A 21,509-nucleotide genomic window follows, 5' to 3' on the forward strand; every position below is an offset into this window, starting at 1 on the left:
ACCAGCATGTTAAATGTGCAACCAGAGGGGGGAAAACTCTATACCGCCTTTGCTCCACACACAGAGATGTGTACAAAGCTCTCCCATTTGGAAAATCTGACCAAAGTTCTATCCTCCTGATTCCTGCTTATAAGCGCAAACTAAAGCTGGAAGCACCTATGACTCGGCCAATGAAGAAGTGATCAGATGACGCAGATGCTAAACTACAGGACTGTTTTGCTAGCACAGACTGAAATATGTTCCGGGATTATTCCGATGGCATTGAGGAGTACACCACATCAGTCACTGGCCTCATCAATAAGTGCATTGATGATGTCGTCCCCACAGTGACTGTACGTACATACCCCAACCAGAAGCCATGGATTACAGGCAACATCCGCACTGAGCTAAAGGGTACCCCTTTCAAGGAGTGGGACTCTAATCCAGAAGCTTATAAGAAATCCCGCTATGCACTCAGACGAACCATCAAACAGGCAAAGCGTCAATATAGGACTAAGATTGAATCATACTATACTGGCTCCGACGCTCGTCGGATGTGGCAGGGCTTGCAAACTATTACAGACTACAAAGGGAAACACAGCCGCGAGTTTCCCAGGGACACGAGCCTACCAGATAAGCTAAATGATTCTATGCTCGTTTCGAGGCAAGCAAGACAAGCTAAATGACTTCTTTGCTCCCTTCGAGGCAAGCAACACTGAAGCATGCATGAGAGCATCAGCTATTCCGGACGACTGTGTGATCATGCTCTCCATAGCCGATGTGAGTAAGACCTTTTAAACAGGTCAACATTCACAAAGCCGCTGGCCAGACGGATTCTTAACAGCTTCTACCGCCAAGCCGTAAGACTCCTGAACAGCTAATCAAATGGCTACCCAGACTATAAGCATTTCACTGTAAGGTTGTATTCGGCGCATGTGACAATTAACACTTGATTTGATTGCTTAATGAACTCAGGAACCACACCTGTGTGGAAGCACCTGCTTTCAATATAATTTGTATCCCTCATTTACTCAAGTGTTTCCTTTATTTTGGCAGTTACCTGTATTTTCTAAGATATCACATCATTTTCAAGATATGGGTCTTCCAAATGGACAACGACCCCAAGCATACTTCCAAAGTTGTGGCAAAATGGCTTAAGGACAACAAACTCAAGGTATTGGAGTGGCCATCACAAAGCCCTGACCTCAATCTCATAGAAAATTTGTGGGCAGAACTGAAAAAGCGTGTGTGAGCAAGGAGGCCTACAAACCTGGCTCAGTTACACCAGCTCTGTCAGGAGGAATGGGCCAAAATTCACCCAACTTATTGTGGGAAGCTTGTGGAAGGCTACACGAAACGTTTGATCCAAGTTAAACAATTTAAAGGCAATGCTACCAAATACTAATTGAGTGTATGTAAACTTCTGACCCACTGGGAATGTGATGAAAGAATAAAAGCTGAAATAAATCACTCCCTACTATTATTCTGACATTTCACATTCTTAAAATAAAGTGGTGATCCTAACTGACCTAAAACAGGGAATTTTTACTAGGATTAAATGTCAGGAATTGTGAAAAACTGAGTTTAAATGTATTTGGCTAGGGTGTATGTAAACTTCCAACTTCAACTGTATATATGCTTCAGCCTACTAATTAGCCTATACAAATAGGCACTATTATATTTCAAAATCAAATTCGCTAGCCTATATTTTTTACTTTGTAGGCCGCAGGCGCTGCACCAGAATCGCATGTTCTCTCCTGGTTTATCATGGTTTGTACGATGTGCTTAATTCCATATAATACAGTATAATTCAATACAGTACAGCAAGGCTGCCCCACCCTCTTCCTGGAGATCTACCATCCTGTGGGTTTTCAGTCCAAACCTAATTTAACACACCTGATTCTACTAATTAGCTGCTCAACAAGACCTTAACTAGCTGAATCAGATATGCTAAATTTGGGTTGGACTGAAAACCTACAGGACAGTAGATATCCAGGAAGAGGGTTGGGCAGTACAGTAATACAGTTCACACTCAAAAATATTAGCCTACTGGAGCTAGTTTAATTGATAAACGCAACATGCAACAATTTCAAAGATTTTACTGAGTTATAGTTCATATAAGGAAATCAGTCAATTGAAATAAATGAATTAGGCCCTAATCTATGGATTTACATGACTGGGCAGGGGTGCAGCCATGGATGAGATAGGCCCACCCACTTGGCAGCCAGGTCCATCAACTGGGGAGCCAGGCCCAGCCAATCAGGATGATTTTTGTGCATATGGAAAATTTCTGGGATTTTTTATTTCAACTCATAAAACATGGGACCAACACTTTACCTGTTGTGTTTATATTTTTGTTCAGTGTATTTACCAAAGGTAGCAGATAGCTACCTACATCTATGGGCTTTTCCTTTTTTGCTGTTGTGTGTAATGTGCAGTAGCCAGTAACCTTTTCTACATTTTGTTACTTTACAGCCTTATTCTAAAATGGATTAAATAGTTTTGTTCCCCCTCGTCAATCTACACACAATACCCCATAATGACAACAAAAAAATAGTTTTTGCAATTTTAGCAAATGTATTTTTTTTTTAATGATCACATTTTCATAAGTATTCAGACCCTTTTCTCAGTTCTTGCACTTTTTGCAGCGATTACAGCCTCGAGTCTTCTTTGGTATGACGCTACAAGCTTGGCACACCTGTATTTGGGGAGTTTCTCCCATCCTTCTCTGCAGATCCTCAAGCTCTGTCAGGTTGGATGGGGAGCGTCGCTGCACAGCTGTTTTCAAGTCTCTGCAGAGATATTCAATCGGGTTCAAGTCCGGGCTCTGGCTGGGCCACTCAAGGACCTTCAGAGACTTGTCCTGAAGCAAATCCTGAGTTGTCTTGGCTGTGTGCTTAGGATCGTTGTCCTGTTGGAAGGTGAACGTTCGCCACAGTCTGAGGTCCTGAGCGCTCTTGAGCAGGTTTTCATCAAGGATCTCTCAATTGGCTCTTTTCATCTTTCCCTCGATCCTGACTGACCTCCCAGTCCCTGCCACTGAAAAAAATCGCCACAACATGCTGCTGCCATCATGCTTCACCGTAGGGATGGTGCAAGGTTTCCTCCAGATGTGACGCTTGGCATTCAGGCCAGAGTTCAATCTTGGTTTCAACAGACCAGAGAATCTTGTTTCTCATGGTCTGAGAGTCTTTAGGTGCCTTTTGGCAAACTCCAAGCGGGCTGTCATGTGCCTTTTACGGAGGAGTGGCTTCCGTCTTGACACTTTACCATAAAGGCCTGATTGGTGGAGAGTTGCAGAGATGGTTGTTCTTTTGGAAGGTTCTCAGGGCTCCAATCGGGTTCTTGGTCACTTCCCTGACCAAGGCCCTTCCCCAATTGCTCAGTTTGGCCGGGCGGCCAGCTCTAAGAAGAGTCTTGGTGGTTCCAAACTTCTTCCATTTAAGAATGATACAGGTGGACTCTAATATGTAAACATCTCAAGGATAATCAATGGAAACAGGATGCACCTAAGCTCAATTTCGAGTCTCATAGCAAAGGGTCTGAATACTTAAGGTATCTGGTTTTTATTTTTCAATAAATTTGCAAACATATCTAAAAACCTGTTTTTGCTTAGTCATTATGGAGTATTGTGTGTAGATGAGGATTCTTTTTTAAATGTAGTCTAATAACGTGACAAAATGTGGAAAAAGTCCAGGGGTCTGAATACCTTCCCGAATGCACTGTATGTATTGGATAACTTCAATATAGTTTTCTTTTTTTGGGCTTGGGCTCATTACATGTCTAATGTATGGATCATAAAATGTATTTCATATATGGCTCATCAGGCTCAGGTAGCATCAGGTTAGCGGTTTCATGCTGATCAAAGCTCTAATCAAATCCAGACATATTTATATGCGTTATAATGATTTTGAATGACATACATGGTTACCCGGGAGAAAAGTGATTTATTATCGGTATGGGACATTTGTAAAATACCAGGAAAGTATTCAATCCTGGTGTATTAAATCCTTCTCCTTCGGGATCGACCCATCCGTCTCAATCAACGAGAAAAGATTTTAAATAGACAAGATGGCAGCGTACACATTGTTGGATTACTTATTTCTTTAAATAAATGGAGCATTTTCTAAATTCAAATGGAACACCTGCAACTGGACACATTTTAGAAAATATGTTTGGCCGAATCGAGAATGAAGATCGTATTGCCAAATTAAAGTTGGTCGAAAATTCGCTGTGCTACACCAAACAGTACTTAACCTGTAACTCCCATTAATGGATACCAAAAAGCTTTTGTAAAACACATTATCTGATGTAACAATCTGTAGCTAATGAAGGCCTGGAGTTCAGCTGAACAAATCACAGCTCTCACTGAGTATAAACTTATCACCAGAAGTCAGTGGAAAAAATAAATAAAAGCACACACACACACAGAGTTTTGCATGACAAGCAGTGGAATGATGGCAGAAACAGACTGGTACCCAGGTTAAGCCAAATGTCTAGCCTGTTAACCAAGCCATGCCAAACGATCAGTGCCGAAAAATCTGCGCACAGGAACAAAGCTCCACGTTAATCGTCCCATCTTGACAGATGCCACAACACCAGTTTTGTTACCTGCGTCTGTCCACGAGATAAAACAGCTGACGCTGCTAAATCCTGAAACATCCCAAAACAACCATGAATTCCTGTTTCTAATAATGTGAAAACATCCTTTTTATAATACTTTGTACAGCTTGATCATTACCTCATTCAAATAAAATCATACTCTATTGGTATACAACACCACCATGCATTCAACCTGACACCCATAGCATGAATGATCCAGAGTTGCTTTACCTAACGGTTGTCTGACAGAATAAATGGTTCACCCTGTTCTCTTTGTGGATGTTATCCATGCCTCAGGACATCCCCCTCGAATATTCTACCAGACAGAGCAGCCATGTAGTTTCTCCCTTGTGAGTCAGTATATATGGGTCACCTTATGGCTGCATTTACACATGCAGGCCAAGCTCAGATTGGTCAAAAGACCAACTGAGAAAAAGATCAGAATGGGGCTGCCTGTTTTAAAGGAGCCGTAGTCTTTCCTGTGAAGATTCCACAAACATCACCATTTTCAGAGCCTCTGCGTGGAAGTGCAGGACTAATATTGAGGAACATTAAGTGGACAATCTGATTTTTTAACAGAAAAGAGAATGTGAAAATGAGTTATGTATATGCAAAAGTTCCAAGTCAGTTCAATGTTGACGGACAAACATATTTTTCATAATCTGTCTGGCTCCGGCTTTAGGCACATCAGCGTGACAGTGTCAACAGCTGTGTTTGTTCATTACCCCGGCGTCCAAAGGATGGCAACTGTTTAATGAGATCCCCTCCAGATCAAAGACTGCCTTAAATAGCAGTGGGTACCTACATTTATTTTACGATTGCCCATTGGGCTGTGGCAGTCATTAAAACAGATTCCATCTCAAGTCTTGTTCTCTACACTCCCTTTACAGATTTTAGTGTTCACCAATTACAGTGTCAAGAAAAAGTATGTGAACCCTTTGGAATTACCTGGAGTTCTGCATAAACTGGTCATAAAATCTGATCTTCACCTAAGTCACAACAATAGACAAGCAGTCTGCTTAATCTAATAACACACAAACAATTATACCGTGTAAACATTCACAGTGCAGGGTGGGAAAAGTATGTGAACCCTTGGATTTAATAACTGCTTGACCCTCCTTTGGCAGCAATATCCTCAACCAAACATTTGAGGTCAGGACTCTTGACTGGACCACTCCAGAAGGCGCATTTTCTTCTGTTGAAGCCATTCTGTTGCCGATTTCCTTCTGTGTTTTGGGTTGTTGTCCTGTTGCGTCATCCGACTTCTGTTGAGCTTCAATTGGCGGATAGATAGCCTTACATTCTCCTGCAAAATGTTTTGATAAACATGGAAATTCATTTTTCTGTTGATGACAGCAAGTTGTCCAGGCTCTGAGGCAGCCCCAAACCATGATGCTCCCTCAACTTCAGTTGGGATGAGGTTTAGGGGGTGTTGTGCCTTTTTCCCCCCCGTGTTGTGTTCCTTCCAAACCACTACTTTAATTTCATCTGGCCACAGAATATTTTGCCAGCAGCACTGCGAAACATCCAGGTGCTCTTTTGCAAACTTCTGTCATGCCAATGTTTTTTTGTTTTCCATGGAGTCCTCCCATGAACAACATTCTTGTTTAGTGTTATACATATCGTAGCCTCGACAAAAATGTTAGCATGTTCCAGAGATTTGTCTTTAGCTGACACTAGGATTCTTCTTAACCTCATTGAGCATTCTGCGCTGTGCTCGAGGTAATCTTTGCAGGACGGCCATCCCTAGGGAGTAGCAAGTGCTGAACTTTCTCACTTTATAGAGAATATGTCTTACTGTGGACCGATGAACATAAAGGCTTTTAGAGATACTTTAGTAACCCTTTCCAGCTTTACGCAAGTCAACAAATCTTAATCTTGGGTCTTCTGAGAACTCATGTTCAAGGCATGGTTCACATCAGGCAATGCTTCTTGTGAATAGCATACTCACATTTTGTGAGTTTTTAATAGGGCAGGGCAGCTCTAACCAACATCTCCAATCTCGTCTCATTGATTGGACTCCAGGTTAGCAGACTCCTGACGCCAATTAGTTTTGGAGAAGTCATTAGGCCAGGGGTTCACATACTTTTTCAACCTACACTGAATGTTTAAAGTATGTATTCAATATAGACAAAAAAACAGTAATTAGTTTAAGCACAGTCTATTGTTGCGACCTAGAGGAAGATCAGATCCCATTTTGTGACCAATTTATGTAGAAATCCAGGTAATTCCAAAAGGTTCATACTTTTTCTTAACAGTTTTGGGAGCCATGGAGCCTCTTATGGATGTGAAAATGATCAATATAAATACAACCAGGATGTTTGTTTCAGACATGGACATTATTTTAGATGTACGAAACAATAAAAAAAACAGTAACAGCATTTCAGCAAACCATTTAATTCAATTCCACATTTCACTTCTGGCTGGACTCAGATTTGGATGTGGAGGCCCGAAGGGAGGAGAGACGGCGCCTTTTGGCGATCTGTTCCTGGCGCTTCTCCTTAGCCTCCTGCAAACAAGGATGAGATTTGTTAGTCTTCCTAAGGACTACAAGTAACTCAATGGCAAAATTGTTCACGTCATTTGGGGATGTTATACCTATGGACATTTTTAATGAATTGTAATATTATTTTATGAGTCAACTTGCAATCATACATCAACTCGCTTGCAATCGTTGGAATGAAATGAATGGTATTCACAACATTCATGGCAATGCCTAAGTAGTGCCTAAGTCCCTTCAGTACCTTCATCCTCTTGGCCAGCAGCTTGGCGTACTCGGAAGCCTCTTCCTTGTTCTTCTGAGTGCGCTGTTTCTTAAGGGCAATGCGGCGGCGCTTGTGCTGCAGCACACGGGGTGTCACCAGCCTCTGGATCCTGGGAGCCTTGGTCCTGGGCTTCTTACCTGGAAAAGACGAGGTGATACCAGTGGCATTTACTACAACGTGTGTGCGCACATGGGAAAATAGTTAAGGTTTCAATGTTTATGAAATGTATGTAGATCTTAGTGATTGAGAGTTGTAGCCGTTGTTCATTCTAGCCAGTATACCAAATGTTTTGTGTGTATCAACTCATTTGGCCTGCCAATGTTCACATGAAAGAAATGTCCCATTCGTTCAAAATGTCCCACACAAAACTATAAGTTGCCTCAAATGAGATTTTAGCAAATCTACTTATTGGGAGAGCATTGCAGTTCAACCAGCCATGGTCAGAGGGTCAGGTTGCATCTGGTAAAGCAGCTCTACAGTTTCTGTAGCACAACACTGTCCCCCCTTTGAGGCTACAGATCAGCCAGAAAGGGTCTACTAAGGTGTGCCAGAGCAAGTGGTTACCATCATTACAACTCCATACCTTTCTTGTCTACTGGTGTGCCAGACAATAACTTGTGCACAATTTGTCAAGCAGAAATATTAGAAGTTTAAAAAAATTAAATCATGCTGTCAAGAGTTTACAAGTGCTGGTGTGCTAAGCTTGTTACCAATCCATTCATTAACAGGACCATTTAGAAGCAGTGTTGACCTCACCTTCTTTAGTCAGGGGTCTCCTCACAACATACTGCCTGACATCATCCTCCTTGGCCAGGTTGAAGAGCTTGCGGATCTTACTGGCCCTCTTGGGTCCCAAGCGGCGGGGCACAGTGCTGTCGGTCAGGCCGGGGATGTCCTTCTCACCTGGAAGATGGAGCGAAAAGGTGTCAGGCCACTAGATTTAAAACAGTCTATACAGAAATCACCACCCAAATGGTTAACCACATCCAAGCGCTGGCAGCGGGAGCAGAACAGCACTGAGGATGTTCAAGTTGTTTTCAAAGGTATAGAGTCTTGAAACATGCACGTCTTGTTTTCCTTAATAGGTTTTGTAAATTTGTATACGGTATATTGTGTGTTTAATAAATTTATGCAGGACTAATCTTAAAAAAATAAGACCCTAGTCTCAGTAGGACTTCCCTGTGAAAATGACGGTTAAATAATACATTTTAAAAAATATGACCTTTCAAAATAACCCAATGTTAAACGGGGAAAGGATTGGGAGAGCATTGCAGTTCAACCAGCCATGGTCAGAGGGTCAGGTTGCATCTGGTAAAGCAGCTCTACAGTTTCTGTAGCACAACACTGTCCCCCCTTTGAGGCTACAGATCAGCCAGAAAGGGTCTACTAAGGTGTGCCAGATCAAGTGGTTACCATCATTACAACGCCATACCTTTCTTGATGATAACCAAGTTCAGCACGCTGAGGTTGGCATCAACGATGCAGCCACGGACAGACTTGCGTTTGCGCTCTCCTGTCCTACGGGGGCGGTAACAGGAATGGCCCTTGGCAAGCAGCAAGCGCACACGACCATGGGTCAGCACACCCTGCTTCATGGGGAAGCCCTGCTTGTCGTTGCCTCCGCTGATGCGCACCATGTAGCCCTGGGAGAGATGAGAGCCAAGATTAAGTAAGAAAACCTTGCTCTATACAAGGACATGTTGATCACACAAGTAAGACAATTGTTCAGTGAAAGGTTTGGAAGAGCAATGCAGTTCAACCAGCCATGGTCTGAGGGTAAGGTTGCATCTGGTAAAGCAGATATGCAGTTTCTGTAGCACAACACTGTTCCCCCTACAGACCAGCCAGGAAGGGTCTACTAAGTTGTGTGAGATCATGTTGAGTTGAACACGAGCAGTATCAACATTCTGTTTCAAGGCACACTGGCATCCAAGGCATTAAATGGACTATTCCAAGATTACCCAACGCTATAGTCAATGAGCTTGGCGTAAATAGTGAAGACTACATTCACTTGAGTTTGAGACTAACTAATTTAACTATTTTAAAAAATTGCCTGCAGGATCTGAAAACTGAGCAGCTTTCTTAGTACTGCAGCTTACCTTCCACTCATCTCCCAGGGGATCAGCAGCCACCTCTGTGGCCATACGCTTCTCGTAGAAGGTTCGCAACTTGCGCTCATCATCCACTTCAATCAGCTTTTGACAGCCAGTGGCAGGAAACGAGATATTCAGCTGAGAGAGACATATATAGATCAGTGTGTTGTAGATTGACCAGCTGTAGCAAGCTCTCCTAGTTGAGAAGGCCATAGCAATGTACATCAGGCAGATTGCTTGCTAGACGATCACCTTGCACCTACGCTACCCATCCATAACCAACTTTAAATGTCTTGAATAATTAACTACTACAGTAGCCTAACCAAAACAATGGTGAGACAGCTGAATTGAGTGCAACATGATGCAGATGTACACGGGATGCTAGCAATTGGCAGATACTGGCATGTTGGCTAGATAATGCAATTGGTTAATTCTTGTTAGCTAGTTTCCTAGGAACAAGATTCGTTACACAGAACACAGGTTGCAAGTGAATTTTAGTCAGGGGAAATGAATTCGGCAGTTAACTTTACACTATTTGGTACGATCCAGGTACACGCTGTTAAGTAGCTAACGTTAACTGTAGTTAACCAATATCGGAAGCAAGCTGGCTGGAAGCGGCCTTGAGGATGACTACGTTGCGATTAACAAACGTGCAACTAATTGGCGAAATATAATAATATTCGTACCCCCCAAGAACAGCAGAGGATACGTTATTGCGGTTCTTTGAATGACGCCCGGCAAGACATGCACATTTCTCTCAGGAGGCAGACATGTTTTCAGGTTTACTTAGTAACGTTGCCAGCCATAGCTAACTAGCTAGCTAGCAACAAAATCAACATGCATCCTAAAATACAATGCAATATCTGACTAAACAAGATACCGTTTTATAATATTGTAATAAACTACTTCAATTCGGACTGGACATTAACAAGGATAGATATGTTATTTGAAAGATAAGTTGAATTGAATTCTCTTACCTTCATTTTGTAAAACTGCCTCGATAACAGTCTGCCACCGAAAAGAGAGCGGATGTCCGCCTTGCTGTCTCACATAGGCATCATACGCTATCGCGATAACACGTGGTGTTAGTTACAATGTTGCCTTTTTCTCATAAGAATCTTTCATCAGCATTTAAAACTGCATGCACAAATGTAATGGAAACATTCCGTTTAATACTCCTAAATGAAACATGTAATTATAAAAAAATTGTCACTGAACCTGGTCTCTAATATCCCCATATTCCCCTCCAATGACAGTATAAACAAGGTATTCGTCTTTCTTTATTGTCAACTATTTCAATATGCTGTAATTCACTACATATGTGATTTCATAATTTTTGTCTGTCTGTAAAAGTATACTTGTGCATCATCACGCATGTGTTACAATTTGTTGCTGTATTCAAGGGTAGGCCTACTTGAGATTACACCACACTTCAGTGCCAGAAACATGGGAGGGAAAGGTAGATTTATGGAGTAATGGGGTGGAAGAGCCAAGATTGAGTGAAATGCTAAGGAAATCTTCAGGGGGTGTAGTATTTAACTATGTATTTCATTTCCTTAGGGAGACGAGAATAATGGGTAGAATTTAGACATCCCCTGTCTCTGGTCCACACTCCAGTCTAGTTGGTGGCGGTAATGCACCTCAAAGTTGGTTGCCAACTGCCATATAAAATCCACAGAAGAAGAAGAAGAAGAAGAAGAATTACAGCAAATGAAATTGTAGACCAGTTAGCCAAAAGAGCTTTGAAACCTGATATAATTGATATTAATGTTCCACTGGGTAGAGGTGAGGCCAAGTGTATGATCAGAGTCATTTTGATAGATGTGTGGCAGAAGAGATGGGACTCTGAGCCCAAGTGCCGGCATTTATATGCCCTCCAAAGAAAGGTCGGTGGACCAATATTCAATGGTAAGATTAGGAAGGAAGAGTTGGTGTTTGCTCGATTGCTCTTGGGACATTGTCCATTGAACTTGTCATTTCATCTGGTTGGCAAGCATGTGAATGGTTTGTGTCTGGACTGTACGGTCCATGAAATGGTGGAGCATGTGTTATTATATTGTTGTAAGTATGTTGAAGAGAGGAAAAGACCGAAGTGTAGGGTCATTGAGGTTGGACGAGGTTGGACGGGTTGGAAGGGATTTTGGGGATGTGGGAGGGTCTATTAGAAGTTAGTAGGGCTCTTATTTATTTTCTCAGAAGTACTGAGTTAGGTAGGAGGATATAGAAATGTTGTAAACCGTGATTGACCACACACTCCAGCACAGTAGGTTGCAGCATGCAACGTTGGCTTGCGGGCCACCATTATAGAAGAATTACAGTGGTGAAGAGAGTAATTGGGCAAAGGCCACGGTGGGGAGGATGGCAGAAAATAAAATAAGGAAGGAAGTGGAACATATTATGAATAAAGATGGAGTGGAGGATTGCACAGGCCTTCTGAAAGATCTGGTGAACGAGAAGATGATGGAAAATTTAAAAAAGGAGAGACATGGAATATTTATTGAGTGAATATGGAATGGAGGATCGCACAGAACTTTTGGAAGAGCTTGAGGAGGAAATGGGACAGGACGAGAGTGAGGATGAATTAAATGTAGTGGCAGGTGCTTTGATGACTGCTGAGAAGAAGTTGAGTGAAGAGGAAAGTAGTGAGGTGAGGAAGGTGGGTGTCAAATGCAAAAACAGGGATACAAGCTCCAATAGTTCAGAGATGGAATTTGTTGAGAGTGAGGGTGAACTACCTGCGGTGAGGATCGCCGATTTCGGGCCTCGTCCTAAGGATGATTTAGGTCCAGTGGGAGTGAGATTTGTAGAGAGAATGGAGTCTTGCTGTGTGGTTGATCCATATGTGGTATCAGGTTGGGTGGAGGAGAGGTTGGGGACTGTTGAGATGGTGAAGGTAACTTGAAGTGGACTCGTGATGATTTATTGTGTTTCCTCCACCCAGAGGGCGCTCTGGTTTACGAGATTAGGGGCAATCATTTTGACGTGCTTTGCTCTCCATAACAGGGCGCCGTTGAAAGGAATGATAACGGGGGTGGCATGAAGTGTTGAGGAGGAGCAGTTGAAATGGAAGATTCCCGGTGTCTGTGACGCCCGCCGCTTGATGAAACATAGATCCGTTGGGGAAAAGGAGAAGACATTATCTGTCATGCTGAGTTTTGATGCAGTTGTTACCAGATAAGGTAAAAGTAGGAAGTGTCAGTTATCCATTGAGAGTTTATGTTCTGAAAATATAACAGTGTTTTTGATGTCAAGGTTATGGGCATATTGCAGCAGATGCCTAGATGTGAGAAGTGTACAGGGGGGCATGAGATAAAGGAATGTGTAGTATCGGTGTAGAAAGTTCTGTTTGTTAGTTGTGGGGGTGATCATTGGGCTGGAGATAGGAGGTATCCGGTGAGAGAAAGGCAGATTGAGTGTAGTACAGAAAGTGTTGAATACTGAAGCAGTGAAGAGAGTGGTAGAGAAGGATGGGTACAGGGTGAGGGATCCTGAGAGGATTCCTGTGAGTAGGCAGAGGTTGAGAGAGTGATGGGAAGAATGTGCGCTTCAGTAAGGTGGGCTTTTTAGCGTTTATAGCCATGGTTGTACTGCAGAAATTAATCGAAAGTCACAGAAAATATAGTTTGTAGTGGCAGCGGCAGAGAGGTACTTGGGATTGCGAGGATTTACTGCAGAACTGCTAGAGGCAGTGTTGAGTGGTAGTGATATGTCCTCTCAGACCATTGGTCTGGAGTAGGAATAGATAGGGTTAAATAGTGTAATGAGTGGTGTTTTTTTTTTGTTGATAGTGCTAATAGGTGGTAGGTATTATCCTTTTCCCCAATTTTGCATTATTATTTCCAATAATATAAGGTATGTAGACCGTGAATGGCATCACACACCAGTGCAGTAGGTGGCGGTGTATGCAACTAGAAGTTCGATGCGATCCGACAACCAAATCTCAAAGAAGAAGAAGACGAAGAACAAGAACAATAATTACAGCGCTCTTGCACTTTGTTGAGAGCGGAGTTGTACTACAAGCTTGCATTGGGATATACTGGTGATTTAAAATGCGTTTGAATTTGGATGCATTTTGTATACAGCTACGTGTTTCAAATTCTGGTAATTGATCGTCTAGCGGTCCACAGCTGATTTGATAGTCGACTGCTTTATCTCAATAGTGACTGCGGAGTCCTATCCATTACTAGAACAAGTCGAGACATGACTAATCCTATGTTTTGGGACCAACTGCAAGCTGGAAGCTCCGAGGTGGACTGGTGTGAAGGCAATTACCTTATTTACCCAAGCATTGCAGAGTTTTATAACACGGTTAGTCATGTATCTTTATGCCTATATTGTAATCTGTTTTGTGACAGCCATTGCTTAGTGTCTTTGTCAATATTTGCTAATCCTTACTTTTCTGCATGGCACTGCTTCCCGTTATTTACTGTATTGTGATTTCGTTTGAATGTTACTACCCCAGATTGGTCGTCGACACATCCTCACTTTTCAACAGTTCGATTTTTTGAACACACAGGCGCAATGGCACCTCATCTGTTTCAACAGCTGTCAGCTACTATCAGTGCTGAATGTAATTTTTTTAAACATTTTTTGTAATTTTTTTTGCCTATCAAGAAGACATCTTGGTATTTAGATGAAACATTTTCACATTGTTCAATAGGCCTACCTCTTGTATTGGTATCCTTACTGTGGCCACGTGTTCCTAAAGATTCAGAAATTATGTTGCAATACAGAGTGAAATTAATGGATGTGTGTATTGTATTTGTATCAAGCATATCACTTGCTTGGTAACTTTTAGGCTACAATTCTGCTCACATTTTCATTCCCTTAATTTTTTTTCATTTCAGATCAGCAACATCTTGTTTTTTGTTTTACCGCCTATATTAATGTGCTTGTTCCGCCAGTACGCAACACATTTCAACAGTGGAATATATCTAATTTGGATTCTACTGGTTGTGATTGGTAAGTTGTTTTGACAAAGCATGATGATTCCTTCATTTACTTTGACTTGTGTGTGTGGCCTGAACCTCATTTTATTTTAAGGGCACTCATACTTATAGGTTTACGTCTGAAAAAAGGTGATCTGAATATAGAACACATCCCACACGTTTTCCTTTAATGGAAGACTTAAGGATGGCCATGTCACTAAAATGGCCATGCCTAGGTGTATGATGACACCAACCAAACATTGCTATCACAGTTAGTGCATTCGGAAAGTATTCAGACCCCTTGACTTTTTCCACATTTTGTTACGTTACACCCTTGTTCTAAAATTAATTAAATTGTTTTTTTTTACCTCATCACTTTACACACAATACCCCATAATGACAAACCAAAAACAGGTTTTCAAAACATTTAGCAAATGTATGAAAAATAATCAACTTCAATTTCACATTTATGTAAGTACAGCCTCAGGTCTTCTTGGGTATGACACTACAGCTTGGCTCACCTGTATTTGGGGAGTGTATCACATTCTTCTCTGCAGATCCTCACGCTCTGTCAGGTTGGTCGGGGAGCGTCACTGCACTGCTATTTTAGATCGGGTTCAAGTCCGGGCTCTGGCTGGGCCACTCAAGGACATTCAGAGACTTGTCCTGACGCCACTCCTGCATTGTCTTGGCCGTGTGTTTAGGGCCGTTGTCCTGTTAGATGGTGAACCTTTGCCCCAGTCTGAGGTCCTGAGCGCTCTGGAGCAGGTTTTCATCAAGAATCTCTCTGTACTTTGCTCCGTTCATCTTTCCCTTGATCCTGACTAGTCTCCTAGTCCCTGCCGCTGAAAAACATCCCCACAGCATGATGCTGCCACCACCATGCTTCACCGTAGGGGTGGTGCCAGGTTTTCTCCAGGGTGTGGCGCTTGGCATTCAGGCCAAAGAGTTCAATCTTGGTTTCATCAGACCAGAAAATCTTGTTTCTCATGGTCTGAGTCCTTTAGGTGCCTTTTGGCAAAGTCCAAGTGGGCTGTCGTGCCTTACTGAGGTGTGGCTTCGGTCTGGCCACTCTACCATAAAGGCCTGATTGGTGGAGTGCTGCAGAGATGGTTGTTCTTCTGGAAGGTTTTCCCATCTCTACAGATGAACTCTGAAGCTAGGTCAGAGTGACCATCGGGTTCTTGAAAACCTCCCTGACCAATGCCCTTCTCCCCCTATTGCTCAGTTTGGCCAGGCGGCCTGCTCTGGGAAGAGTCTTGGTGGTTCCAAACTTCTTTTTTGTATTTTTTTTTTTTACATTTTTCTCCCCAATTTTCATGTTATCCAATTGGCAGTTACAGTCTTGTCTCATCGCTGCAACTCCCGTATGGACTCGGGAGAGGTGAAGGTCGAGAGCCGTGGGTCCTCCGAAACACAACCCAGCCAAGCCGCACTGCTTCTTGACACAACGCCCACTTAACCCGGTAGCCAGCCGCACCAATGTGTCGGAGGAAATACCGTACACCTGGCGACCATGTCAGAGTGCATTGCGCCCGGCCCGCCACAGGAGTCGCTAGAGCGAGATGGGACAAGAACGTCCCTGCCGGCCAAACCCTCCCCTTACCCGGACGACGCTGGGGCAATTGTGCGTCGCCCCATAGGTCCTCCGGTCGCGGCCGGCTATGACAGAGCCTGGACTCGAACCACGATCTCTAGTGGCACAGCTAGTACTGCGATGCAGTGCCTTGAACCACTGCACCACTCGGGAAGCAACTTCTTCAATTTAAGAACGATGGAGGCCATTGTTTTCTTGGGGACCTTCAATGCTGATAATTTATTTGGTACCCTTCTCCAGATCTGTGCCTCGACACAATCCTGTCTCCGAGCTCTACGGACAATTCCTTCAACCTCGTAGCTTGGTTGTGGCTCTGACATGCACTGTCATCTGTGGGACATTATGTAGACAGGTGTGTGTGCCTTTCCAAATCTTGTCCAATCAATTGAATTTACCACAGGTTGACTCAATCAAGTTCTAGCAACATCTTAAGGATGATCAATGGAAACAGGATGCAGCTGAGCTCAATTTCGAGTCTCATAGCAAAGCGTCTGAATACTTATGTAAATAAGGTATTTCTGTATTTTATTTTCAAAAGTTTCTGAACCGGTTTTTGCTTTGTCATTAAGGGTTTATTGTGTGTAGATTGAGGGGAAAATTGTAATTGTATCCATTTTAGAATAAGGCTGTAACGGAACAAAATGAGGAAAAAGTCAAGGGGTCTGAATACTTTCCGAATGCACTGTGTGTGTGTAAAATATATATACTACCGTTCAAAAGTTTGGGGTCACTTAGAAATGTCCTTGTTTTTGAAAGAAAAGCACTTTTTCGTCCATTTAAAATAACATGGAATTGATCAGAAATACAGTGTAGACATTGTTAATGTTGTAAATGACTATTGTAACTGGAAACAGCTGATCTAAATATATATTTTTTTTAATGGAATATCTACATAGGCATACAGAGGCCCATTATCAGCACCCATTACTCTCTTCACAGAACAGCACAAACTGGCTCGAATCAGAATAAAAAGGGTGGGAGGCCCCGGTGAAGAGGCGACTCCGGGATGCTGTCCTTCTGCCATTTCCAAAAGGCCAGCATCCCGGAGTCGCCTCTTCACCGTTGAGACTAGTGTTTTGCGGGTACTATTTAATGAAGCTGCCAGTTGAGGACTTGAGGCGTCTGTTTCTCAAACTAGACACTCTAATGTACTTGTCCTCTTGCTCAGTTGTGCACCGGGGTCTCTCACTCTTTATATTCTCAGTAGAGCCAGTTTGTATGGAACGCCGTTTGGGTCTTTGCGTGTCAAAAAATATACACGTAAAATAACACTATTTGATGTGTTAATTAAGCTTTTAATTTGACACGTCAAATAACACAGTTTAATTGCAGAATGTTGTGTTGGACTGCAACTTCTGGGGTAGCTAGCTAGCGTTAGCTTGGTACCTAGCTAGCACCAATACAACCAGCCTGAAAACAATGACCTGTAGAAACTGCAGTCATTTTCATTATTCTTAGCAATGATTTAGGAATCCTTGTGAGTAAGTATAGGCTAGGTAGCCACTTGTTGTTCGCCTATTGAAATTAAACTTCAGTTCATGAAAAGAAATGGCTAGCCAGCTACTAAACCCTGTTGCCCAAAGCTAACAGGGTTAGCAGCCAGCTAGCTTCATAAGGCTCAACTAGACCGGGTAATGTGTTGTGAAGCTAGCCACAATAAGGATTAGGCACAATCTTTGTTTTATTTTTAGAAATTGCGATTTGCCTTCAAAATAAAAGTACCTATTTGAAAGTGATGCAAAGGGTTACAATTGGTGGAATCATGCCATATTTAGACTCGATAATGTTAAACAAGGTTGGAATGTGAAGCAATGAAATGGGGTGTCAGTCTACTTGGTGACAGTCACAGAAAACAACTGTGAAGAGCTAACGCAAATATTAGCGTTGTAGCTCTTATCGCAGGACTGTGATTGTGTGAAATCACCTCCCCAGTCTGCTTATTGTGTGTATTGACATACATACTGCCGTGTACAGCTTTACCTAAGGATTGGGGATCAATGAAATGGGGTATCGGTCTACTCAATACCCAAGATATTTTTTCCCCAACATCCTCCTCAGAGTTATCATACTCCAAAACATCCACGCAGTATTGTTTTTCCTCTGGAATAGTGTTCAATATACATAGGTTGACAATAAATGTGGTTCAATTCAGTTGTTTCAGAGTCCCACAATAAGAGTTACGACGCTAATGTTCTCTGGGTGTCACTGAGTAGACTGATACCCCATGTCATTGATCCACAATCCATAGGTAAGTCTGTAAGTTTATTTTATTTTATTTTTTTACCGTTATTTTACCAGGTAAGTTGACTGAGAACACGTTCTCATTTGCAGCAACGACCTGGGGAATAGTTACAGGGGAGAGGAGGGGGATGAATGAGCCAATTGTAAACTGTGAAATAAGTATGCCCACAATGCAATTCTAAAGTCTTATACATCCAGTGTGATTTCAATTTCTTTTGTTGATTTTATATAACATTCCAATGTCGTTTAGCATGATCTATTCGATTATGGCATAATTCTACTATTTGTATTAATTTGCATCACTGTCAATGACATACTTTTCTTTTGAAGGTTAACCTCAAAGTCCACTATTGTGGCTAATCCTTATTGTGGCTAGCTTCACATTGATGGGTCCACCCATTAAACAAATAAGAACGGTCTTATAAATCAAGGTTATTTTAGATGACACCTAGCTATAGCTACTGAAACAGATGTCATTTTTCTATGTTTTTGGGGAAGAACATTGTTTGCATCCATGAGATAGCTAGCTGTTTTTTTAATGACCAGCACTGTAGGTGCGCGCGAGACAAGCTTACCAGCGTCATAGCATACGTATCAATGAATCGTTGTTTATATGAAATACGAGTGATAGTGTAATCAATGTGTAATAACTTCAGTTTCTTGGCAATTTCACATGGAATAGCCTTCATTTCTCAGAACAAGAATAGACTGACGAGTTTCAGAAGAAAGGTCTTTGTTTCTGGCCATTTTGAGCCTTTAATCGAACCCACAAATGCTGATGCTCCAAACTAGTCTAAAGCAGGCCAGTTTTATTGCTTCTTTAATCAGAACAACAGTTTTCAGCTGTGCTAACATACAGTGCCTTGCAAAAGTATTCATACTCCTTGGAGTTATTCCTATTTTGTTGCATTACAACCTGTAATTTAAATAGATTTTTATTTGGATTTCATGAAAATGGACACACAAAAATTGGTCAAAATTGTGAAAGTGGAAAAAAAACTACTTGTTTAAAATAAAAATAAAAAAACGGAAAAGTGGTGCGTGCATATGTATTCACCCGCTTTGCTATGAAGCCCCTAAATAAGATCTTGTGCAACCAATTACCTTCAGAAGTCACATAATTCGTTAGATTGCACTCAGGTGGACTTTATTTAAGTGTCACATGATCTCAGTATATACATACATACATACATAGATAGAGACCAGATTTTTAAGGGACTTGCTTGCAGTTCCTACCGCTTCCACTGGATGTCACCAGTCATTGGAAATCGGTTTAGGTTATTCCTTTGTGTAATGAAGAAGTAGGGCTATCGTAAATAACAAGTTCTCTCACGTCACCCCGCTCCTCCGCTCTCTCCACTGGCTTCCAGTTGAAGCTCGCATCCGCTACAAGACCATGGTGCTTGCCTACGGAGCTGTGAGGGGAACGGCACCTCAGTACCTCCAGGCTCTGATCAGGCCCTACACCCAAACAAGGGCACTGCGTTCATCCACCTCTGGCCTGCTCGCCTCCCTACCACTGAGGAAGTACAGTTCCCGCTCAGCCCAGTCAAAACTGTTCGCTGCTCTGGCCCCCCAATGGTGGAACAAACTCCCTCACGACGCCAGGACAGCGGAGTCAATCACCACCTTCCGGAGACACCTGAAACCCCACCTCTTTAAGGAATACCTAGGATAGGATAAAGTAATCCTTCTCACTCCCCCCCCCCTTAAAAGATTTAGATGCACTATTGTAAAGTGGCCGTTCCACTGGATGTCATAAGGTGAATGCACCAATTTGTAAGTCGCTCTGGATAAGAGCGTCTGCTAAATGACTTAAATGTAATGTAAATGTAAATGAGGGTCACATGAAGTAAATTGTTTGAGATATGCACGTTACGAAAAAAGCTGCGTCAGTTTGTTTTCTTTTTGTATTGAACACAGATCATCCTGTCTTCAAATTGATCGATTATTAACGTTTAAAAATACCTAACGTTGTATTACAAAAGTAGTTTAAAATGTTTTGGTAAAGTTTACATGTAACTTTTGATATATTTTGTAGTGACGTTGCGAAAGTTGGAAGCTGTGTTTTTCTGGATGAAACGGTCCAAATAAATTGACATTTTGGATATATATCGACGGAATTAATCGAACAAAAGGACCATTTGTGATGTTTATGGGACATATTGGAGTGCCAACAAAATATTTTCGTCAAAGGTAAGGCATGATTTATATTTTATTTCTGCGTTTTGTGCCGTGCCTGCAGTGTTGAAATATGCTACTCTCTTTGTTTACTGTTGTGCTATCATCAGATAATAGCATCTTATGCTTTCGCCGAAAAGCCTTTTTGAAATCTGACACGTTGGCTGGATTCACAACGAGTGTAGCTTTAATTTGGTATCTTACATGTGTGATTTCATGAAAGTTAGATTTTTATATAATCTTATTTGTATATTTCGTGCTATATTTTCCCTGGCTATTGGCCAGGTGGGACGATTGCGTCCCACCTGCCCCAGAGAGGTTAAAGAAAAAAATAAGCAAACACGTTTGGTGTTCGCCAAAAGGCATGTGGGAGACTCCCCAAACATATGGAAGAAGGTACTCTGGTCAGATGAGACTAAAATGTAGCTATTTGGCCTTCAAGGAAAACGCTATGTCTGGCGCAAACCCAACACTTCCCATCACCCCGAGAACACCATCCCCACAGTGAAGCATGGTGGTGGCAGCATCATGCTATGGGGATGTTTTTCATCGGCAGGGACCGGGAAACTGGTCAGAATTGAAGGAAGGAGTGATGGATGGCGCTAAATACAGGGGAATTCTTGAGGGAAACCTGTTTCAGTCTTCCAGAGATTTGAGACTGGGACAGAGGTTCACCTTCCAGCAGGACAATGACCCTAAGCATACTGCTAAAGCAACACTCGTGTGGTTTAAGGGGAAACATTTAAATGTCTTGGAATGGCCTAGTCAAAGCCCAGACCTCAATCCAATTGAGAATCTGTGGTATGACTTAAAGATTGCTGTACACCAGTGGAACCCATCCAACTTCAAGGAGCTGGAGCAGTTTTGCCTTGAAGAATGGGCAAAAATCCCAGTGGCTAGATGTGCCAAGCTTATAGAGACATACCCCAAAAGACTTGCAGCTGTAATTGCTGCGAAAGGTGGATCTACAAAGTTTTGACTTTGGGGGTTGAATAGCTATGCACGCTCAAGTTTTCAGTTGTTTTTGTCTTATTTCTTGTTTGTTTCACAATTTAAAAAAATATTTTGCATCTTCAAAGTGGTAGGCATGTTGTGTAAATCAAATGATACAAACCCCCCAAAA

The 21,509-nt window shown here is 42.2% G+C and overlaps 2 protein-coding genes across 3 annotated transcripts in view; one reads left to right on the plus strand and one right to left on the minus strand.

Annotated features, from left to right (window-relative positions):
- Positions 1–6,962: 6,962 nt before the first annotated feature.
- On the minus strand, positions 6,963–10,520 carry LOC139578865 (small ribosomal subunit protein eS6). The gene is made up of 6 exons (XM_071406975.1): positions 10,417–10,520; positions 9,446–9,577; positions 8,779–8,989; positions 8,103–8,249; positions 7,326–7,483; positions 6,963–7,090 (listed from the first exon to the last, which is right to left on the minus strand). Exons 1-6 carry the CDS (start codon positions 10,420–10,422, stop codon positions 6,995–6,997), a joined length of 750 nt encoding a protein of 249 aa, XP_071263076.1. The 5' UTR covers positions 10,423–10,520; the 3' UTR covers positions 6,963–6,994.
- A 2,875-nt stretch (positions 10,521–13,395) lies between these two features.
- The window catches only part of LOC139578834 (alkaline ceramidase 2-like), a 40,338-nt gene continuing 32,224 nt past the window's right edge, over positions 13,396–21,509 (plus strand). For both annotated transcript variants that reach the window (XM_071406911.1, XM_071406912.1), the window contains exons 1-2: positions 13,396–13,747; positions 14,287–14,401. In XM_071406911.1, the coding sequence (XP_071263012.1) occupies positions 13,640–13,747; positions 14,287–14,401 (223 nt within the window). In that variant the 5' untranslated portion in view covers positions 13,396–13,639. The remainder of the gene's footprint in view (positions 13,748–14,286; positions 14,402–21,509) is intronic.

Source organism: Salvelinus alpinus, chromosome 6 (genome assembly GCF_045679555.1).
Source record: "Salvelinus alpinus chromosome 6, SLU_Salpinus.1, whole genome shotgun sequence".
In the NCBI taxonomy this organism is placed as follows: Eukaryota; Metazoa; Chordata; class Actinopteri; order Salmoniformes; family Salmonidae; genus Salvelinus; species Salvelinus alpinus.